The following is a 19,226-nucleotide window of genomic DNA, read 5'->3' as shown; positions in this document are numbered from 1 at the left end:
AATCACATCACAGGCCTTGTCTTCTAAACCAAGTTAGCCGTCATTAAGGTCTCATGACTTGGCTTAAGTTGACAGGACAGGAGGCTCGATTGGATTCACCACACATTCCTGCCACTTTGGCTATTCATCTAATGACATAACCTCATTACACTCTGTGATGGTTAAATCCATTATCATCCTGGTGCATAACACAAATAAGTCTGAGACTTTGATCAATTTAATTTGGATAGAATACTGTTCATTTATCAAGAGGAAGCCAGGTGAGATCACATACATACGTATATATAGAACATCTGTCTCCTCTGACATCAGGAGCCTGTTGGAAAAAGGGCTAAATTGTATACTTAAGGACCAGCGTTGCTCTTCCACTACTCTCCATAAGACTTCATAATCATGTGCATTCCACACCTCTGTTCAATGGAACCTCTATATCTAGTAGTCCAAAACCACAAAATCAGATACATCTAACTCTAAACAGGTTACAGTAATATCAAACATTCCTTGCAATAGTTTACCTTTAGTCAAAACGTTAGACCATCCGCTCTATTTGTCAAAACCAAATAGAGCGGATGGTGGAATCATACCTGTTCTGGTGGATACACTCAAGGCAGGCGAGGTGAGAAGTAGTAGTGAAGGGTAACATTGGGGTTCAAGGATCCAGCGAACTGTCCCAGGAGGAGCAGTTCAGCAATGTCCAGTGAGTCAGACAGGCTGTGGGGAGGGGCAGCTCTCATCACAGTACTCCTAAAAACAAAAACTTCCTCATCAAATCATAGTGCCTTCATCGCTAAACTGAATGAACAATTGAAAACTTCAGCACATATGCAAAGGATTAAGACTATGGCAACAATACTGTACCTTGAAGCACATGATCTGATTCTGTGAATCCTCGTACATGTAATTAAAAAAAAGTATTCTAAAATTTGAAAAAACAGATGGAGGCACGTAAACACAAAAGTCAAGTTTAATTCTGATCTCTCTCAGAAACAACCACAGAGTAGCTTAGCACAGCCACATTTGTATTCCATACAAAATTACAAACTGTACACAATGCTATTGACAGCATTTTATATGGAAGAAAAAGGCAATAAAGAAAGCTTTTTTTACTAAATAAAAAAATACATTAAATAGAAGAACTAGCTTGGCCTGTGAAATGCCCAATATCTTCATTATTTATAGCTGTTGTACAAGGCCACAGAGATCATAAATAACACATTGTTCCTCTTGTTCTTGTCATTTTCACAGTGGTGAGGATAATAGGCAGGTAACAGGGAATGAGGATGGAGTGGATGGCTGTATTATTTGTTCACTCAATCTCAGTGAAGCGTGCAAACATGGCTTTGCGCACGGCGTCCTTGTAGGTGTCTGATGCGGAGAGTTCGTAGTTGCTTCCCTTGATGCCCAGGCCTGTGCCCTTGGTTCGTAATGAGGCCTGTGGGGAGAGGGCAAGAAGACGCTTATCAAAACAGACAGATTGGGCTCAGGTACCCCCTTAGGTACACCTGCTAATTGGCCACACATATACAAACTCAACACACTGCCATGCACCAACCTGATCGGTCAGGAAATAGCCTAGTGACAAGAAACTACAGGCCATTTAAGCACTCTGCACTAACTCACTGCAGATGAAAAAGGCCTCTAATTTCTCATTTTGGCTGCATAACTCACAGAGATAGGTGCAGTGATGCCCTGCTGGTTGCGGCCCAGGCCCTTGCCCTCCTGCCAGCCCATGGCCTGCAGCATCTTGTTCCCAATGTTGTCACTGGTCAGACCGTCTTTGGTGGGCTGCTCGTAGTTCCTGTGTGTCAGGTGGTTGATGAGAGGTGAATTAATCAAACGGTATTAATAAAATGCAATTCATTTATTTCTGGTTACTTGAATTGATCAAGGATGTAGTTGGACAATAACATTCTCGTAAAGTGAGACCCCCTGCTTTTGAGATAGGATTGGTTGAAGCCCTTACACTGTGGGGGCAGGAGGCTGATAGAATTTCTTCTTCTTGGGTGCTGGTGGTTCGGGAACACCATACTTATCCCTTCTTTCAGCAGCTCTGTCTCTGTACTTCAGCTACACAGAATCACGTCAACATAACACAAATTATAATCATTGGCGTCATTGAAGATCTCGGCTTTCTAAAAATGTTCCTGTGAATGGCAAAAATCTTAAAAGAGTAAAGCCTACCTCCATCTCTTTTCTCTCCAACTCTTCCAGCTGGGCCTCAGATAGTTTGGATCTTCTGTGAATTTCCAAGTTTTGCTAAAACAATAAAGCAACAAAAAAAAAAAAAGGGATTAATACTCCCCGGGAACTATGCAATTCACACATTTAAATGGCACAACGAGTCTTGGCATGACAGTTCAAAAGAATGTGCGTTCTCACCTTGCGATTGCTAAAAGCAACTGCACACCGTCAGCAGATGGCAGGGCCAAAAATAACCCAAAATATTTCCCTCCACCCAGACTCAGAGATTAAAGTGCCATTCTGCTCCTTGCCATCTTACCTTGTGCAGGTCTGAGAGCTGCTGGTGGCGCAGCAGGGCGTCTCTGCCGGGGAACTGCCTGAGACAGAGCAAGCAGGCCATCTTCTTCCAGTCTGTCAGCTTGTCTGACCCCTCATCACCCCCACCTCCACTCTCTGGGTTGGCTGCGTCCTCTGAGTCACTGTCCCCACCAATGTAGGCTGCCACCAGGCCACTCTGCAGCACACACACACAAACCTTTTACTTTGCAGTGAGAACCATGCCCGACAAGCCACTGGAGAAGTGAGGAACGGGCTTTCCAATTGGCATAGATACAAAGTTACTCCACATCTCACCACCAGATGGCCCAAAACCACTAATAATCCAAGCTACTATTGTCTTTCTCTGTAGTCTAACAGTAGTGTTTCACAGTGCTATCTCAGCTACATCCTTACCTTGGCTACTGGGGTTTCCGGTTCTCCATTCTTCAGCAGCTCATTCATCACCAACGGCTGGGTCTCAAACCCTGCACCATGCTGAAGGAGCAAAACACTAAATCAGACACTTCCATTTACATTTTAGTCATTTAGCAGACTCTCTTATTCAGAGTGACTTACAGGAGCAATTAGGGTTAAGTTCCTTGCTCAAGGGCACTGATAGATTTTTCACCTTGTCGGCTCAGGGATTCGAACCAGCGACCTTTCGGGTTACTGGCCTTACACTCTAACCGCTAGACTACCTGCCACCCATTGACATGACACCAAACAGTTCATCATCCTTTAATTGAGATAGGTATCCCAGTACCACTGCTGTGACATGATTTAAGAGCCAGCTACAGTATATTGACTCAACAGAGGGTTATAATCATGAGTACCTTTTTCTCAAAGAGGGTAGAGAAGCCTGCATCTGCAGCGGCAGCCTCTCTCCGGTCCTCATCCCTGCCCTGCCCCAGGCCCTGCAAGCTGCTCTTGATGCTCTCCTTCTGCTTGTTTAGGCTCTTGGCCCATCGCTCCATGTCTTTGGCTATCTGAAATGGGAGACAACAGAGTTACTAACATATCTCACTATATGCACTAGTGCTTCAGTATGGGACTTCCCCATGCTTGCAAGAGGTGCTTGTCTGCCTGTTACCTGCTGGGCAGACTTGCTTTTGGGCTTGTCCTTCTTCTCCTTGGACTCTGTGCTGGACGAGGCTGCTGAGGAGGCGGAAGCCTGTTCGGAGCTGGAGTCTGCTGCTGTTGTTTCTACTGCTGTTGTTTCTGCTGCTGCTGCAGGGATGTAGGTCTGTGTCTCACTGTCCCAGTACAGGTACTGCTGGGTCTGGGAGTTGAAGTAGTACTACACAGAGATAGAAATACATCATGTATAATAATATTGACACATTAATCATGATCAATTCTCTGATAGAGGGGAAGTCTATAGGGGTGAAAGAATAGTTAGTCTTGACTTTTTCCACATTTTGTTGTGTTACAGCCTGAATATTAATTGGATTAAATTTAGATTTCGTGTCACTGACCTACACACAATACCCCATAATGTCAAAGTGGAATTAAGTTTTCAGAAATGTTTACAAAATCTAAAAAAATGAAAAGCTGATATGTCTTCAGTCAATAAGTATCCAACCCCTTTGTTATGGCAAACCTTCAGGAGTAAAAATGTACTTAACAAGTCACAAAATAAGTTGCATGGACTCACTCTGTTTGCAATAATAGCGTTTAACATGATTTTTGAATGACTACCTCATCTCTGTACCCCACACATACAATTATCTGTAAAGTCCCTCAGTTGAGCAGTGAATTTCAAACAGATTCAACCACAAAGACCAGAAGGTTTTCCAATGCCTCGCAAAGGGCACCTATTGGTAGATGGCTAAACATTTAAAAAAGCAGATTGAATGTCCTTTCGAGCATGGTGAAATTATTCACAATAATTTAATTACACTATAATTATATTTTTTTATTACACTATAAATACACCCATCACTACAAAGATACAGATGTCCTTCTTAAGTCAGTTGCCCGAGAGGAAAGAAACCATCCCAGGGATTTCACCATGAGGCCAATGGTGACTTTAAAACAGTTAGAGTTAAATGGCTGTGATAAGGTACTCAAGTAAAACTGCAAAAAATACAAAGCGTTATGTTTGGGTAAAATCCAACACAGCACATCACTGAGTACCACCCGTCATATTTTCAAGCATGGTAGTGGCTGCATCATGTTATGGGTATGCTTGTCATCTGCAAGGACTAGGGAGTTTTTTGGGGGGATAAAAAGAAACGGAACAGAGCTAAGAACAAGCAAAATCCTAGAGGAAAACCCTGGTTCAGTCTGCTTTCCAACAGACACTGGGAGATGAATTCACCTTTCAGCAGGACAATAAACTAAAACACAAGGCCAAATCTACACTGGAGTTGCTTACCAAGGCAACATTGAATGTTCCTGAGTAGCCTAGTTACAGTTTTGACTTAAAATCGTCTTGAAAATCTTTAGCAAGACTTGAAATGGCTGTCTAGCAATGATCAACAACCAACTTGACAAAGCTTGAAGAATTGTAAAAATAATAATGTGCAAATCCAGATGTGGAAAGCTTATAGAGACTCACCCAGAAAGACTCAGCTGTAATCGCTGCCAAAGGTGATTCTAACATGTATTGCCTCAGGGTGTAAATGCTTTCTGTATTTAATTTTCAATACATTTGCAAACCTTTCTAAAATCATGTTGTTTTGCACTTGGGTCATTATGGGGTATTGTCTGTTGATGGTTGAGAATTTGTAATTTTTTTTATCCATTTTGAATTCAGGCCGTAACACAAAATGTGGAATAAGTCAAGAGATATGAATACTTTCTGAAGGCGCTATACATACCTGGCTGTTAGGGTCATAGTACAGACCAGTCTGTGGATCGTAGTAGTACCCAGATGACTCATCATATTGGTAAGCAGAGGTGTCAGGAACAACTGGTTAAAAGCAACAGCAGATACATTGTATTGAATGACCTTCAGGTATTCAATGTATAGCAATGACGTTCAAACTAAATAAAGAATGGAAATCCAATATGGAGTCCCAACTTACCAGATGTGCTGTCAGAGAAAGTGACAGCTCCAGGGGAGGCTGCCAAAGCGGCTGCTGCTGTTCTCAGTGAAGAGGTGGCAACTCTGGAACTGGTAGCCTGTGGTGCCACATCAATCTGCCCAACTAGTTGGTGCGCCTGTGGGTGGGAAAACAACAGCACCACATGTGCAACTGCTGCACTCATCCGTATTGACAACACCCGATTGAGCAGCATGTGTGTAACAAGCATCATGAATGTTGATGTGAGCCCTTAAGCGCTACCTGTATGGTAGGCTGGCTGAGGAGGTGATGTTGGTAGACCTGTGTGGTCAGGGAAACAACCACACCTGCTGCTGTAGGGACCAGGGCCTTCACTCCTGGTGCAGCTGCCATTAAAATACACAAACCATGATTAAAGCCATAATATAAACCAGACAGTCTGAGTCACTAGTTGTAGTGTTAAGATGCACTGTGAAGTAGACGTCGGTCTATTTGGATTCTCACCTCCTAATATTCCGTCTCCAGGAGCAGGATCCAACACAGCAGGCTGCTGAGGCCACGACAGATAATCCTGCCCATACTGAAAGACAAATATTATACATGTTGCTTAAAACTATCTTTAAAGTTAAATTGACTGACTATCTGTCCCTGATGCACAGCTTCAGGTTTAAAGAGCATCCCCCACTTGGTGTGGAACGATGAGTTGAGTTGGCCTCCAAAGAGTACTGACCTGTGTGTGCGGTGCACAGCCCTCCTGCAGGGAACCATAGTCTGTGGTAGCACCCAGGGCCTGCTTTGGCTGAAAGACGGAAAGAGACCAAGGCATAAGAACATAGAGTGGTGGGACCACAACTACATGATTTAGATAAGGTGACATGAGGTGCAGAGGGAGTAGTCATAGTGATACCTGGCTGGAGGACCACTGAGCAGCAGCAATGGCTGTGCTGGCAACGGAGAAGGCACTGACTCTGTTCCCATCTGGCATCAGCAGGTCTCTGTCGGGGAAACACAAAGAGATGAGATCTGGATTTTGGTGTGTGGGAGGATGTATATTTAATCCTCTTATTCCTATGGTGCTTCCCTATAGCTGTGTACGGAGTGAGTATGTGGCGTATTGTTTGGTAAAGGGAGACAGAGTCATGACTCACTTCCTGGCACTCTTCGCATAATCCACCCCAATAGTCTTCCCATCCAGCTTCAGAGGGGGCTGCAGGCCCTGGAGGATTGTCAGGAGCTGGGAAGCCTCCTACACAGGAATAAGAATAAAAATAAGGATTGCAGACATACTGTCAACATGAGACCTAACTTAGCCAATCATATTACAATGACAATGTGCATTATTCTGATGACAACACGCATACCAGTGGAGAGGAGAGCTGTACAAAGGCGAAGCCTCTGTTCTGTCCTGTCTGTTTGTCCTTGATCAGACGGATGTTGCCCGGGGACAGGATGGCGTAGGGAGCCAGGGTCGTCATGATGGCCTCAACGGTGGAGAGGGGAGCGATGTTTCTCAAGATGATCGCTGTCAAGAAAATAAGAGAATGTTCCTACTCTTCCTATCAATAGCCACACACAAAGGCACACAGAATGGTCAGAAGATGGTACTCACTGTCGCCACAGTAGTCTCCAGCTTGCTTAGGCTCTAAGTTCCGGTCACTGGGGCCAGCAGACTCTGACCCCTCTGTTTAAAACACAATAGCAAAGTAGTTCTATCAAAGCCCACCCAGCAACTATGATATCACCTGGGACTGGCCACTGGACTTTCACATCAAGGGTCTGGAATGTGATACTTGATAATCACTGGTCTCTTTAGCTGAGCCATCCACATTGGGGATGCAAGTATGAACACAGGGCTACCTACCTACTTTGACTGCTCCACATCTGAAGCACCTCAGCCTCTTCCGGAAATTGTACAGACCGCACTGCAAGCAACCGGTTACATTGTTTTCACTCAGTTGAAATAAACTTTAACGACAAAATAGTGTATCTAGAAACATTGATGGAAACTATGAGTGAAACCATTTGGCAACACAAAACAGAGAAGGGATTTGGTCTGTGGAGTAGAAAACATGGAGGTGGAGAAGAGGGGATACTTACAGCATTGCAGAGCCAGTTTTCAAATGTGTGTCTCCGGTTGCTGTAGTGCATAGCCACACACTTTCCCTGGATCATCAGCTTATTCTGTAAGATCAAAAGCCACTAGTTATTTTTGCTTCCTCAACTCCTAGCCACACAGTCAGGTGAGATTATCATACTATCACACCCCATAAGCGAGCACAGCCGGGAAGGGAGAGTTGCTAGGGTCACACTCGCTTAGGTACAACCCCTCAGAGAACACAGGGGTGAGTAGATCAGACAGAGACACAGAGACACAGAGAGAGAGAGACACAGAGAGAGAGAGAGAGAGAGACACAGAGAGAGAGAGAGAGAGAGAGAGAGAGAGAGAGAGAGAGAGAAAGGGGAGTGCATGTGCTGGGTAGGATTCTAGCAGTGTGTCGGACCGGAGTGCTACCAGCCCGTCCTTGGCCCATTCCCTCGTCTTCGGTTTGAAAGGTGGAGGATGTGTAATGGGCCAAGAGACTGAGCTGGAGCAAAGTGTGCTATGTGGAACCCTGCCCTGGGGGCAGCCATATCAAAACATGGCTATGTGAGACACCCAGAACCAAAGAGCGCCTAAACTCTCAAAGTAAAATCCTTATTTTCTTAAAATATACACTTATTTAGCTACACAACAGCACACACAAAATGAGCTACCTCCTCTTTTGATTGCTTAAATCCAGTCTTCATTCCAAATGTTAAAAATGTATAAGTTGACACTTTGTATGGTGAGCTTCAGAGGGTCCAATGCTATTCTTGCAAATGTTTATTGTACAGGAATTATTGTAAAGACTATTTTTTTCTGTCTAACCTGTTTAAACTAGAATTTCTGTTAGAATAATCCATCTAGTTCATGATATTATAAAGACAACTTAAAGAAAGAAATCAGATTCATATAGCAAAAGCGTTGGTGCTGTCCTTTGTCTATGTAGGACCCTCAGCTCTCAGCAAATGGTCACTTATACAGCAAATTTCTCAAAGGTCAGTCTCTCAAGACATCTGTTTGTTATTTTGGGCTTTGATCTCCAAGACAAAATCTAGACTTGGCGATTGTTGAAGCAACCTGATTGGTCTCCATCCATCGGGTAGCATCTTGCAAGTGATAAAACTCCACGAAGGCGAAACCTCTGCTTATACCTAGAGACAGCATTCAAATATAGACGGGAGTTGTGTTAGTCAGAGTGCTTTGGCACAACATTCAAACTCTGTCACAGTCTGCTTCACAACCCATTACAAGTGAAACAGTTGGAGATGTATTTTGAAGAGGGTAGGGGAGGGGTAACCTTTGCCATAGCATGAAAGCCTTCAGATGACAGTGCTTGGATCGCACTTGAATGATTGCCACGCAAAGATGATACGATAAAATGTGAAGTGTTTAAAAAAAAACTAAAAAAACAGAGACAAGTACACCCACTTACCAAAGGGGTATCCTACGAAGCACATTTGAGGAGTTAGTGAGGTAACTTTGGTCAACTCGGAGTTCAACTTGGGATAACCAGTCACACGAAAATGGCTCACCTTTTAGCCAGGTAAATTACTATGGCAACGAATCCTTCAGAACTAACCTGCTCCGGGGGAGGCTAACTCAGGGCTAACTCCACTTACCCTGAATGAAATGACAGAGCAGAGAGTTGATGACCAGTGAAATCACATTCCCTCTTGCAAAGATTGCTTCATCATCCCCTTCATTAGGAAGACGACGGAGTCAATATTTTATTAATCAAATTTCTTTGGTGTTAAAATATCACATTACACATTTTTTTATGACAGAATGCATTTTAAACTTCACGCAATGTAAAACATTTGTATGACTTTATACATAAAAAATATCGATATGAGTGAGGAAAAAGGGTGCTTGTGCATTGATAAGCACACCAAAGACAGCATTAATGATAAGTAATAAAATAAAGATGGCACTTCTAAAAGTAGATTTCACACCATAGCCTGCTGAATTTGCAAGATAACTTTTCTTTCATTTTGAGTTTGGCACAAATGAAAATGTGGCACTGACTCACCCATGGATTGATGTTTCAGCATTGTCTCAATGAAAAGTTTGTAGCCATGTGCGACTTGCACACAGTCACAAGCCTGCTAGAGTTAGCGTCAGACGGACAAGCAATATCCACTGTTGTAGTACGGGCGAAGACTGAGCTTGAATGTGAAGCAAACTGAAGCTGGTCAGCTTTATAAAAACCCTGAGTAGATCTAGCTTGCTTCGAAGGATACCCTTATGGTCTCAATCTCATCTACAAATAAAAACAATCTTCAAAACAAAAGATCCACTGGTGTAGGTGTGGTGAAGGTTCCTTTGCTATGGCAAATATGATTGATATTGGAGGCAAGGTGGCGTGTGTGGGGTGGTAGTGTGTGTGGAGCCGAATCAACCTGAGGCTCCAGACAACAACTCTCACCTGTCCTCTTCTTCATCAGCCGGATGTCCACAGGCTGGGGTCCCTGCAGCTGCTCAAGAGCAGCCTGGATCTGAAACACAGGAGGGGAACATTCAGCGGGCCACGGTTCACTATATTCAAGAGAGGTCACAATCCACAATGTATGTTTCCTATTATACACATCAATACTGCATATGGCATGCTAGCCTCTATACGGCAGCTCTGTGAAGCATGTATTATCAGTAGTTATATTAACATGTGGTTAGGAATAAAGAGGACCTACAGCTTCCTCTGTGACGTAGAGGGACAGGCCCCGGAGCATGATGGTCTTGCTCTCCTCCTGCCCCAGCTCCATCTTATAATCCTGCTCTTGATAATCGCCATCAGACTGATAGCCATCTTCAGACCTGTCACTGTTGTGGCGCTTTCGCCTTCTCTGCAAGAAGAACACAGTTGTCAACTGAAGAGGGCAAGCAACATTACATCAGAGAACAACAGCTTTTCATGGCAAACAGCCCAGTACAGAAAATGTTTTTGATGAATGCATGCTCAAGGTCAATGAGATCCCCATGACCGTAACTTGATTCCTCGAGTCTCACCTCAGGGCCGTCTCGGTCTCTGCGCTCATCAAAACGGTCAGTGTGTCTCTCGTCACTCCAGCGCTGGTCATAATCCCTATCCGGCTCTCTGTCCCGTCTTTCATGCCACTCTGGATCATCTCGCCCCCGGTCTGACGCATACCTTCCACTACGCTCACTTCGGCCAAACCTCAGAACATAAACACACAAGGTAACATTATTCACATGACATATTCAGCTAATACATTCCTAGCTCAATAATGGACTAAAGGAGCCAAACGTTACTCCTTATAGTCCAAGGACCTTACATGTTCTGTTTAGAGGTGGCTCTGGAAGCCAAAACAGCCAAATACTCCAACTAAACGTTAATCGATTCTCAATTGCGGTACGGTTCTAGCAACATAAAGCCCTGTACTTTCATATCGTATCAAAATAATTTGACAAATGCTAAATATACACTTACTGTTCACTCTTTTGATACAATTGCAGACACTATTTTTCCAGTGACAACACAGGTGTTCGTAGACGCAGATAGCTAATTAGCACAGGTACGCCTCTGTCTTCCGTCTGTTTACAAGCCCTGTAACATGGAAATCTGGCCGTGTGGGAACCCTAACCCTATAAAATGTGTGTGGCAATTTAACCTTTGATTTCTTGCTGATAAGAAAGATACTTTCCTTATGTTTCCAAAACCATAGCGATGCGTTTTAATGGACAGAACTAGCGTCAGGCCTCTTAAAGCTGCAATATGTAACATTTTGGGCGACCCGACCAAATTCACAATGAGTTATAGATATGTCATTCTCATTGAAACCAAGTCTAAGAAGCGATAGATATGTTCTGTGCGCGCTATTTCTATGCTTCCGGTTCTCATGTTTAGTTTTTGCATCTTTTATTTTCGGTTTTGTACACCAGCTGAAAATACAATATTTTTGGTTATTGAAAAGATATTTCACAGCGGTTTAGATTGTACAATTATTATACATTTCTTGTTTTGTCACAAACTGAAATTAGGCGAACTAATCGAATTCAAATCACCCCCGGACAGAAGACACTATTGTCAATAGGCGCTAAAGGTACTTTGCACCTATGAATGGGGTAATGCATTCCTAGAAAATCCCATGTTTGTCAGAAGAGTGCATTGCATCCAGACATTCAGGGGGTAGCTACCACACATCAACTTTTTCTTTTCCTACACCTTTTGCTTTTGCCAGAAGATAACGACCCTACCGTTACACTTGTTTACACTGAGCTGCACTAGAGTCGGAACACAATCATAGCGCATGTTTACATGCACACTACAGAGTATGGCATTAGTCATGTAAACACCGTACTTTGTTTATCTTAAATCGGCGTAGATCATAATCGAAGTAAGCATACGCCGATTAAAACACCTGGTTTTCTGAGCAATCTTTAAAATGATTAGGAAATGTAAACAGCTTAAATCGGCGTTCGAGCGGTGTATTTGATCTAAGCACGTGCCAGCACCGGGTAGTGCAAGCCTACCTCTTATGCGCGAGTTAAATATGCATCTTATATATAGTTTACACATACAAACTTTATATGTCCGAACTCTGAATCAAATTGTATGTGCAAAAATAACAGTCACCGTGGAAGAACATTTATTTTGTTTGCGGATGTTCTGCATTTATCAAAAGTCCCATCAGTAGCCTGATTTCCAATGTGTCCATGTAAACAGGATTATTAGGGAAATCGTTCTTCTGGCACTGCATGTAAATGTTTTAAATGGCAAATTATATACTGAACAAAAATATAAATGCAACATGCTACAGTTCATATGAAGAAATCAGTCAATTGAAATAAATTCATTAGGTCCTAATCCATGAATTTCACATGACTGAATAGAGATATGCATCTGTTGGTCAAAGATAACTTACAAAAAAAAAAAAATGGGCCTCTGGAGCTCGTCACAGTATTTCTGTGCATTCAAATTGTCATTGATAAAATGCAATTGTGTTTGTTGTCCGTAGCCTATGCCTGCCCATACCATAACCCCACCGCCACGGGGCACTCCGTTAACAACGTTGACATCAGCAAACCGCTCGCCCACACTACGCCATACACGTGGTCTGCGGTTGTGAGGCCACTTGGACATACTGCTAAATTCTCTAAAACAACGTTGGAGGCGACTTATGGTAGAGAAATGAACATTCAATTCTCTGACAACAGCTTTGGTGGAAATTCCTGCAGTCAGCATGCCAATTGCATGCTCCCTCAAAACTTGAGATATCTGTGGCATTGTGTTGTGTGACAAAACTGCACATTTTAGAGTGGCCTTTTATTGTCCCCAGCACAAGGCCCACCTGTGCAATGATCATGTTGTTTAATCAGCTTCTTGATATGCCACACTTGATATGCCACCATCCGGTGGATGGATAATCTTGGCAAAGGATTAATGGGATCTTTTATTTCTGCTCATGAAACCAACACTTTACATGTTGCAGTTCAGTGTATTAACCTGACTATCCACAATAATCACATCATTGTGTGCATGTAAACATGCGCTATAATTACATTAAGAAACATGGAGCCGGCGTGAGATATGGGTCGGAAAATGTACCTCAATGCTGGGACGGTACATGCCACAGTACTCCTAATTGTACGGTTAAAACTGGCAGTATTTCAATCTTCTCAATGGAGCAGTGTGGCTAAAGGTACAATTGAGTACAGTAGCATATCCCATCCCTGCATTGAGGTACGTTTTCCGATCCATATCTCGCACTGTGTATGGTACCTTAATGTAACTATGATTGCGTTCCGACCCCAGTGCAGCTCAGTGTAAACAAACGTAATGGTAGGGTCGGTATCTTCTGGCAATCTTTACTCCTGAGTCAGGCATAAATGTCGGAGAAATTCTCACCTCTTGTCAGCCCCCATGTTTCACTGCTGAACAGCAACAGTCAGGCTTACAAATTAACTGTAGGGATGCAAAATAAATGTTGCATCAATTACTAAACTTGTTGAAATGCCAACAAATAGTTAAACTAATTTATTTCTAACGTTACTGCTTAAAAACAATGTTAGCTACTAGCTGGCTAACTTGGCTATCTAGCTAGCTAATGATGTAGCAAGCGAAACAAGTCTCGGCTAGTATTTACCTAGCTAGTTGAATAGCTAGCTATTCAACTAGTTAGCTGTTGAAATTAAAATGTCTAACTAACTGCTATTTTAACTAGCTAGGTCTTTGCCAAGTACACCGATTAAAAATAACGTTAGCTAGGTGAGAGGTTTGATCAGTCAAGGATTATCTTGCTAGAACAGATTTGCTAGCAGTTGATAGCAATGTAAAAAGAGTAAGTTGAATACTTACCAGTTAAATAAATTATTAAGGCCTGGCTTTCGTGGCCTGTTTTATAAAATTACAAAGAAAAATGTCTCAATATATTTCCCACCGCTTCCTTCTTTAGTTTTTTTGCCAGCATACAGCTAACGTTAGCTAGCTAGCTAGCTACTGTTGTAAATCCAAAGGAATGGGTAATGGTTAGATGGGATACAGTTTGTCAAAATCCTTTTCCTTATCTAAACTAATTATCCTAACCTACGTTAATTCGGTCATGGCTAGAAGGGATATCGAATTTGTCAAAGTGACGTCATAATACCGTCTGCTCGACTCGCGCGGATGTAGCTAGAGTTGACTCAAATCAGGAATAGTATCATATTTATAAACAGGAGAAAAGGAACACGTTTGTTGTTCACAAAAAGTATAAAGCGTCTGGACAGAATGAAGAGTTCGAATTTAATCAAGGAGATATTTATCTAGGTCATTAGTAAACTATCTAGCTAACGTCGTTGCGTTGACTAACGCGTTAGATAGCTAGCTAACGTTAGTTAAGTAGACATACGTGTGTTATTAATCGATTTTAGATTATCCGGCAAGATAGCAAAAGAGATTAACTGCTATTCTAATTTGTGTCATTTGTTTAATTTATCAAATCTCGCATTGGGAACTCAAGTATGTTCCCTGTGATGGAACCCTACGCCTGTCAAATCAAAAGTATTTATACAGCCACTAGGGCAAGGATAAACATGCGAGGGGTGGGTATAATTTGTGGAACGTTCCAACAGGAATCTGTTCCAGAAGCTTCGTAAATAACAAGATTGCCAACAACAACGCATACAAAGTTAGGGAGTGGGCCATTTCATTAAATTTGTCACTCACCACGTTTATTCAGAAAAAAATTGTCTTCACTCTGGTAGCCTATGGACAAACATTAAGAATAAGCTACGTGGTGAGTTGTTCCCTATTCGGCAGCTAGTTAACTAGGTGAATTGATCATGATACTTTGTATGCGTTGTTTGTTGGCAACCTTGTACTTTACTACGTTTTTGGAACGTATTCCTGTTGGAACGTTCCACAAATTATATCCACCCACATGCGAGTGATAAGAAAAGGGAAACACGAACGGTAATTAAGCTAATGTTTACAACGATGCACAATGAAGGTGATTATGATTGACTCATATTGGGAGGAGGGGATGCCTGTCAGGAAGGGAGAGATAAGAGAAGGTGAGAGTTTGAGAACTGTGTGAATGAAATGTTATTTTCGTGTCAAATCGCCAATTGGCAACCCATCCCTTTTGGGATTAACTGACACAAACGTTACAATAATTCACAATAGTAATTAAATTATAATTATTCTTACGGTATTCTCTGCATTGTGCATCGCATAAAGAGTGAAAAAATGTAAGGTAAAAATCAATACACAATAGTAAATAAGGTTATCAAAACAATAATTATATCCCTGGAGCAGTAAAATAATATACATACAGTGTATATACACATACATACAACATATACTGAAAAATAAATACAGAAAAAGAGAAACAGAAGGCATTAAAACCCAGTCTGGCACAAAGAGAAGATTCATAAGGGAGACAAGCCTATACACAATCTAAACTCATCAAAAAAAGAAACGTCCATTTTTCAGGACCCTGTCTTTCAAAGATAATTTGTAAAAATCCAAATAACTTCACAGATCTTCATTGTAAAGGGTTTAAACGCTGTTTCCCATGCTTGTTCATTGAACCATAAACAATTAATGAACATGCACCTGTGGAACGGTTGTAAAGACACTAACAGCTTACAGACGGTAGGCAATTAAGGTCACAGTTATGAAAACTTTGGACACTAAAGAGGCCTTTCTACTGACTGAAAAACACCAAAAGAAAGATGCCCAGGGTCCCTGCTCATCTGTGTGAACGTGCCTTAGGCATGCTGCAAGGAGGCATGAGGACTGCAGATGTGGCCAGGGAAATAAATAGCAATGTCCGTACTGTGAGACGCTTAAGACAGCGCTACAGGGAGACAGGACAGACAGCTGATCGTCCTCGCAGTGGCAGACCACGTGTAACAACACCTGCACAGGATCGGTACATCCGAACATCACACCTGCGTTACAGGTACAGGATGGCAACAACTGCCCTAGTTACACCAGGAACACACAATCCCTCCATCAGTGCTCAGACTGTAAGCAATAGGCTGAGAGAGGCTGGACTGAGGGATTGTAGGCTTGTTGTAAGGCAGGTCCTCACCAGACATCACAGGTAATAACGTCGCCTATGGGCACAAACCCACCATCGCTGGACCAGACAGGGCTGGCAAAAAGTGCTCTTCACTGACGAGTCACAGTTTTGTCTCACCAGGGGTGATGGTTGGGTTCGTGATGGTCGGGTTCGTGTTTGTCGTCGAAGGAATGAGTGTTACGCCAAGGCCTGTACTCTGGAGCAGGATCGATTTGGAGGTGGAGGGTCCGTCATGGTCTGTGGCGGTGTGTCACAGCATCATCGGACAGAGCTTCGTTGTCATTGCAGGCAATCTCAACGCTGTGCGTTACATGTGGTACCCTTCCTGTAGGTTCATCCTGACATGACCCTCCAGCATGACAATGCCACCAGCCATACTGCTCATTCTGTGTGTGATTTCCTGTAAGACAGGAATGTCAATGTTCTGCCATAGCCAGCGAAGAGCCCGGATCTCAATCCCATTGAGCACGTCTGGGACCTGTTGGATCGGAGGGTGAGGGCTAGGGCCATTCCCCCAGAAATGTCCGGGAACTTGTAGGTGCCTTGGTGGAAGAGTGGGGTAACATCTCACAGCAAGAACTGGCAAATCTGGTGCAGTCCATGAGGGGGAGATGCACTGCAGTACTTAATGCAGCTGGTGGCCACACCAGATACCAACTGATACTTTTGATGTTGATCCCCCTTTGTTCAGGGACACATTATTCCACTTCTGTTAGTTACATGTCTGTGGAACTTGTTCAGTTTATGTCTCAGTTGTTGAATCTTATGTTCATACAATATTTACAGATGTTAAGTTTGCTGAAAATAAACGCTGTTGACAGTGAGAGGATGTTTCTTTTTTTGCTGAGTTTATGTACACACGTGCAATTTACCACTGAGAAGCTAAATATTTGTAAATTTTTTATTCCAGGCTTTAACTAAATTTTCTGCAAATGGAAATACACAATGGACAAAAAAAATACATTTCTCCTCATCACTCAGCCACATTATGCCAGGGTATATCTGGTGTGCTTTCTGGAATAAGAGCAAACGTATAACGGGTAATAGAGGATAAAATGAGTTTCATTCTCTATCTCTTTGAGGTATGTGTTAGAAAGGGACAACAGAAGAGAACCACAAGATGCAGGACGCCTTGTTTCCCCAATATTTAAGAAAACAGATGGCTACAGGGCTGTCTCCTACAGAGCTCCCCTTTTATGTGGAAGAATCAGACATGGTTTCAGTCTTGTAAATTAAAGTAAGTAACGTTACGTAGCCAAGCATTGGACAAATAATCCTTATCTGACCATGAATGGCCCATATGGGCAGAATCCTATCTTATGTTTCTGTCACATAAGGCAGCTTGAAGTACAAGTAGCCTGTACCCCCTGGACAGGATGCTAGTTCCCTAATTCCCACTCTCAACTGGGATTCCATACCACTGACTATTATGGGGGCTGAGTCCCTGGCTTGTTGCACGCCGGGGGCGTTGGACGGGGCCACATTCTCTCGCTCCCCCTGTCCCAGTCTCCAGTGTTTATGCTGCAATAGTATTTATTTGCCTAGGGGCCATAGTCAGCTTGTCTTATCTGATGTAGTGCATTCAGGAAGTATTCAGACCCCTTTACACATTTTGTTACAGCCTTATTCTAAAATGGATTTAAAAAATAATATATATTTTTACACACACGCACCCCCATAATGACAAAGCAAAAACAGGTTTTTGAAATGTATAAAAAATACAACATTTAGCATAAGTATCTACCCTTTACTCAGTACTTTGTTGAAGCACATTTGGCAGCGATTACAGCCTTGAGTCTTCTTGGGTATGACGCTACAAGCTTGGCACACCTGTATTTGGGGAGTTTCTCCCATTCTTCTCTGCAGATCCTCTCAAGCTCTGTCAGATTGGATGGGGAGCGTCGCTGCACAGCTATTTTCAGGTCTCCAGAGATGTTTGATCGGGTTCAAGTCCGGGCTCTGGCTGGGCCACTCAAGGAGATTCAGACTTGTCCCAAAGCCACTCGTGTGTTGACTTGGCTGTGTCCTTAGGGTCGTTGTCCTGTTCGAAGGTGAAACTTGCCCCCAGTCCGAAGTCCTGAGTGCTCTGAAGCAGGTTTTCATCAAGGATCTCTCTGTACCTTGCGCCGTTCATCTTTCCCTCGATCCTGACTAGTCTCCCAGTCCCTGCTGCTGAAAAACATCCCCACAGCATGATGCTGCCACCACCATGCTTCACCGTAGGGATAATGCCAGGTTTCCTCCAGACATGACAGTTGGCCAGAGTTCAATATTGGTTTAATCAGACAAGAGAATCTTGTTTCTCATGGTCAGAGTTCTCTATGTGCCTTTTGGCAAACTCCAAGCGGGCTGTCATGTGCCTTTTTACAGAGGAGTGGCTTCCATCTGGCAACTCTACCATAAAGGCATGATTGGTAGAGTGCTGCAGAGATGGTTGTCCTTCTGGAAGGTTCTCTCATCTCCACAGAGGAACTCTGGAGCGCTGTCAGAGTGACCATCGGGTTCTTGGTCACCTCCCTGACCAAGGCCCTTCTCCCCTGATTGCTCAGTTTGGCCGGGTGGCCAGCTCTAGGAGGAGTCTTGGTGGTTCCAAACTTCTTCCATTTAAGAATGATGGAGGTCACTGTGTTTTTAGGGACCTTCAATGCCCCAGACATTTTTTGGTACTCTTCCCCAGATCTGTGCCTCTACACAATCCTGACATCTCTGAGCTCTACGGACAATTCCTTTGACCTCATGGCTTGGTTTTTGCTCTGACATGTACTGTCAACTGTGGGAGCTTATATATACGGGTGTGTGCCTTTCCAAATCATGTACAATCTATTGAATTTACCACAGGTGGACTCCAATCAAGTTGTAGAAACATCAAGGATGATCAGTGGAAACAGGATGCACCTGAGCTCAATTTCGAGTCTCATAGCAAAGGGTCTGAATACTTATGCAAATAAGGTATTTTTTATTTATTTTTTAATACATTTGCTAAGATTTCTAAACCTGTTTTCCCTTTGTCATTATGGGCTATTTTCATTTAATCAATTTTTGAATAAGGCTTTAACTTAACAGTATTTAGCTTAGGTACAAGCATGCTAGGGGGAATGCCTGCCCCTCCCC

The 19,226-nt window shown here is 42.9% G+C and overlaps 1 protein-coding gene across 3 annotated transcripts; it reads right to left on the bottom strand.

The window, feature by feature from the left end:
• Nucleotides 1–948: 948 nt before the first annotated feature.
• LOC106565569 (RNA-binding protein 5) lies at nucleotides 949–14,548 on the bottom strand. Of its 3 annotated transcripts, XM_014132838.2 has the most exons (25): nucleotides 13,904–14,548; nucleotides 13,454–13,510; nucleotides 10,594–10,762; nucleotides 10,278–10,430; nucleotides 10,016–10,085; nucleotides 8,668–8,741; nucleotides 7,605–7,688; nucleotides 7,369–7,429; nucleotides 7,117–7,188; nucleotides 6,869–7,029; nucleotides 6,656–6,753; nucleotides 6,415–6,502; nucleotides 6,238–6,306; nucleotides 6,012–6,087; nucleotides 5,790–5,893; nucleotides 5,529–5,664; nucleotides 5,322–5,413; nucleotides 3,590–3,796; nucleotides 3,333–3,485; nucleotides 2,914–2,994; nucleotides 2,501–2,695; nucleotides 2,182–2,256; nucleotides 1,964–2,067; nucleotides 1,669–1,798; nucleotides 949–1,432 (listed from the first exon to the last, which is right to left on the bottom strand). In XM_014132838.2, the coding sequence occupies exons 2-25, from the start codon at nucleotides 13,468–13,470 to the stop codon at nucleotides 1,307–1,309; spliced, it is 2,595 nt and encodes an 864-aa protein (XP_013988313.1). In that variant the 5' UTR covers nucleotides 13,471–13,510; nucleotides 13,904–14,548; the 3' UTR covers nucleotides 949–1,306. The 3 variants fall into 3 exon arrangements, with proteins under 3 accessions (XP_013988313.1, XP_013988314.1, XP_045547599.1); XM_014132839.2 differs by lacking the exons at nucleotides 13,454–13,510; nucleotides 13,904–14,548 and adding an exon at nucleotides 11,036–11,268; XM_045691643.1 differs by lacking the exons at nucleotides 8,668–8,741; nucleotides 10,594–10,762; nucleotides 13,454–13,510; nucleotides 13,904–14,548.
• Nucleotides 14,549–19,226: the final 4,678 nt, after the last annotated feature.

This window comes from Salmo salar, chromosome ssa12 (genome assembly GCF_905237065.1).
Source record: "Salmo salar chromosome ssa12, Ssal_v3.1, whole genome shotgun sequence".
Lineage (NCBI taxonomy): Eukaryota > Metazoa > Chordata > Actinopteri > Salmoniformes > Salmonidae > Salmo > Salmo salar.
This window is presented reverse-complemented; position numbering and strand designations above follow the sequence as displayed.

Coding starts and splice junctions, on each gene's coding strand:
- LOC106565569 (XM_014132838.2), bottom strand. Junction 6,503..6,655: donor TATGCGAAGAGTGCCAGGAA/GTGAGTCATGAC, acceptor TTTCCCCGACAG/AGACCTGCTGATGCCAGATG. Junction 1,799..1,963: donor CAGCCTCCTGCCCCCACAGT/GTAAGGGCTTCA, acceptor CCTGACACACAG/GAACTACGAGCAGCCCACCA.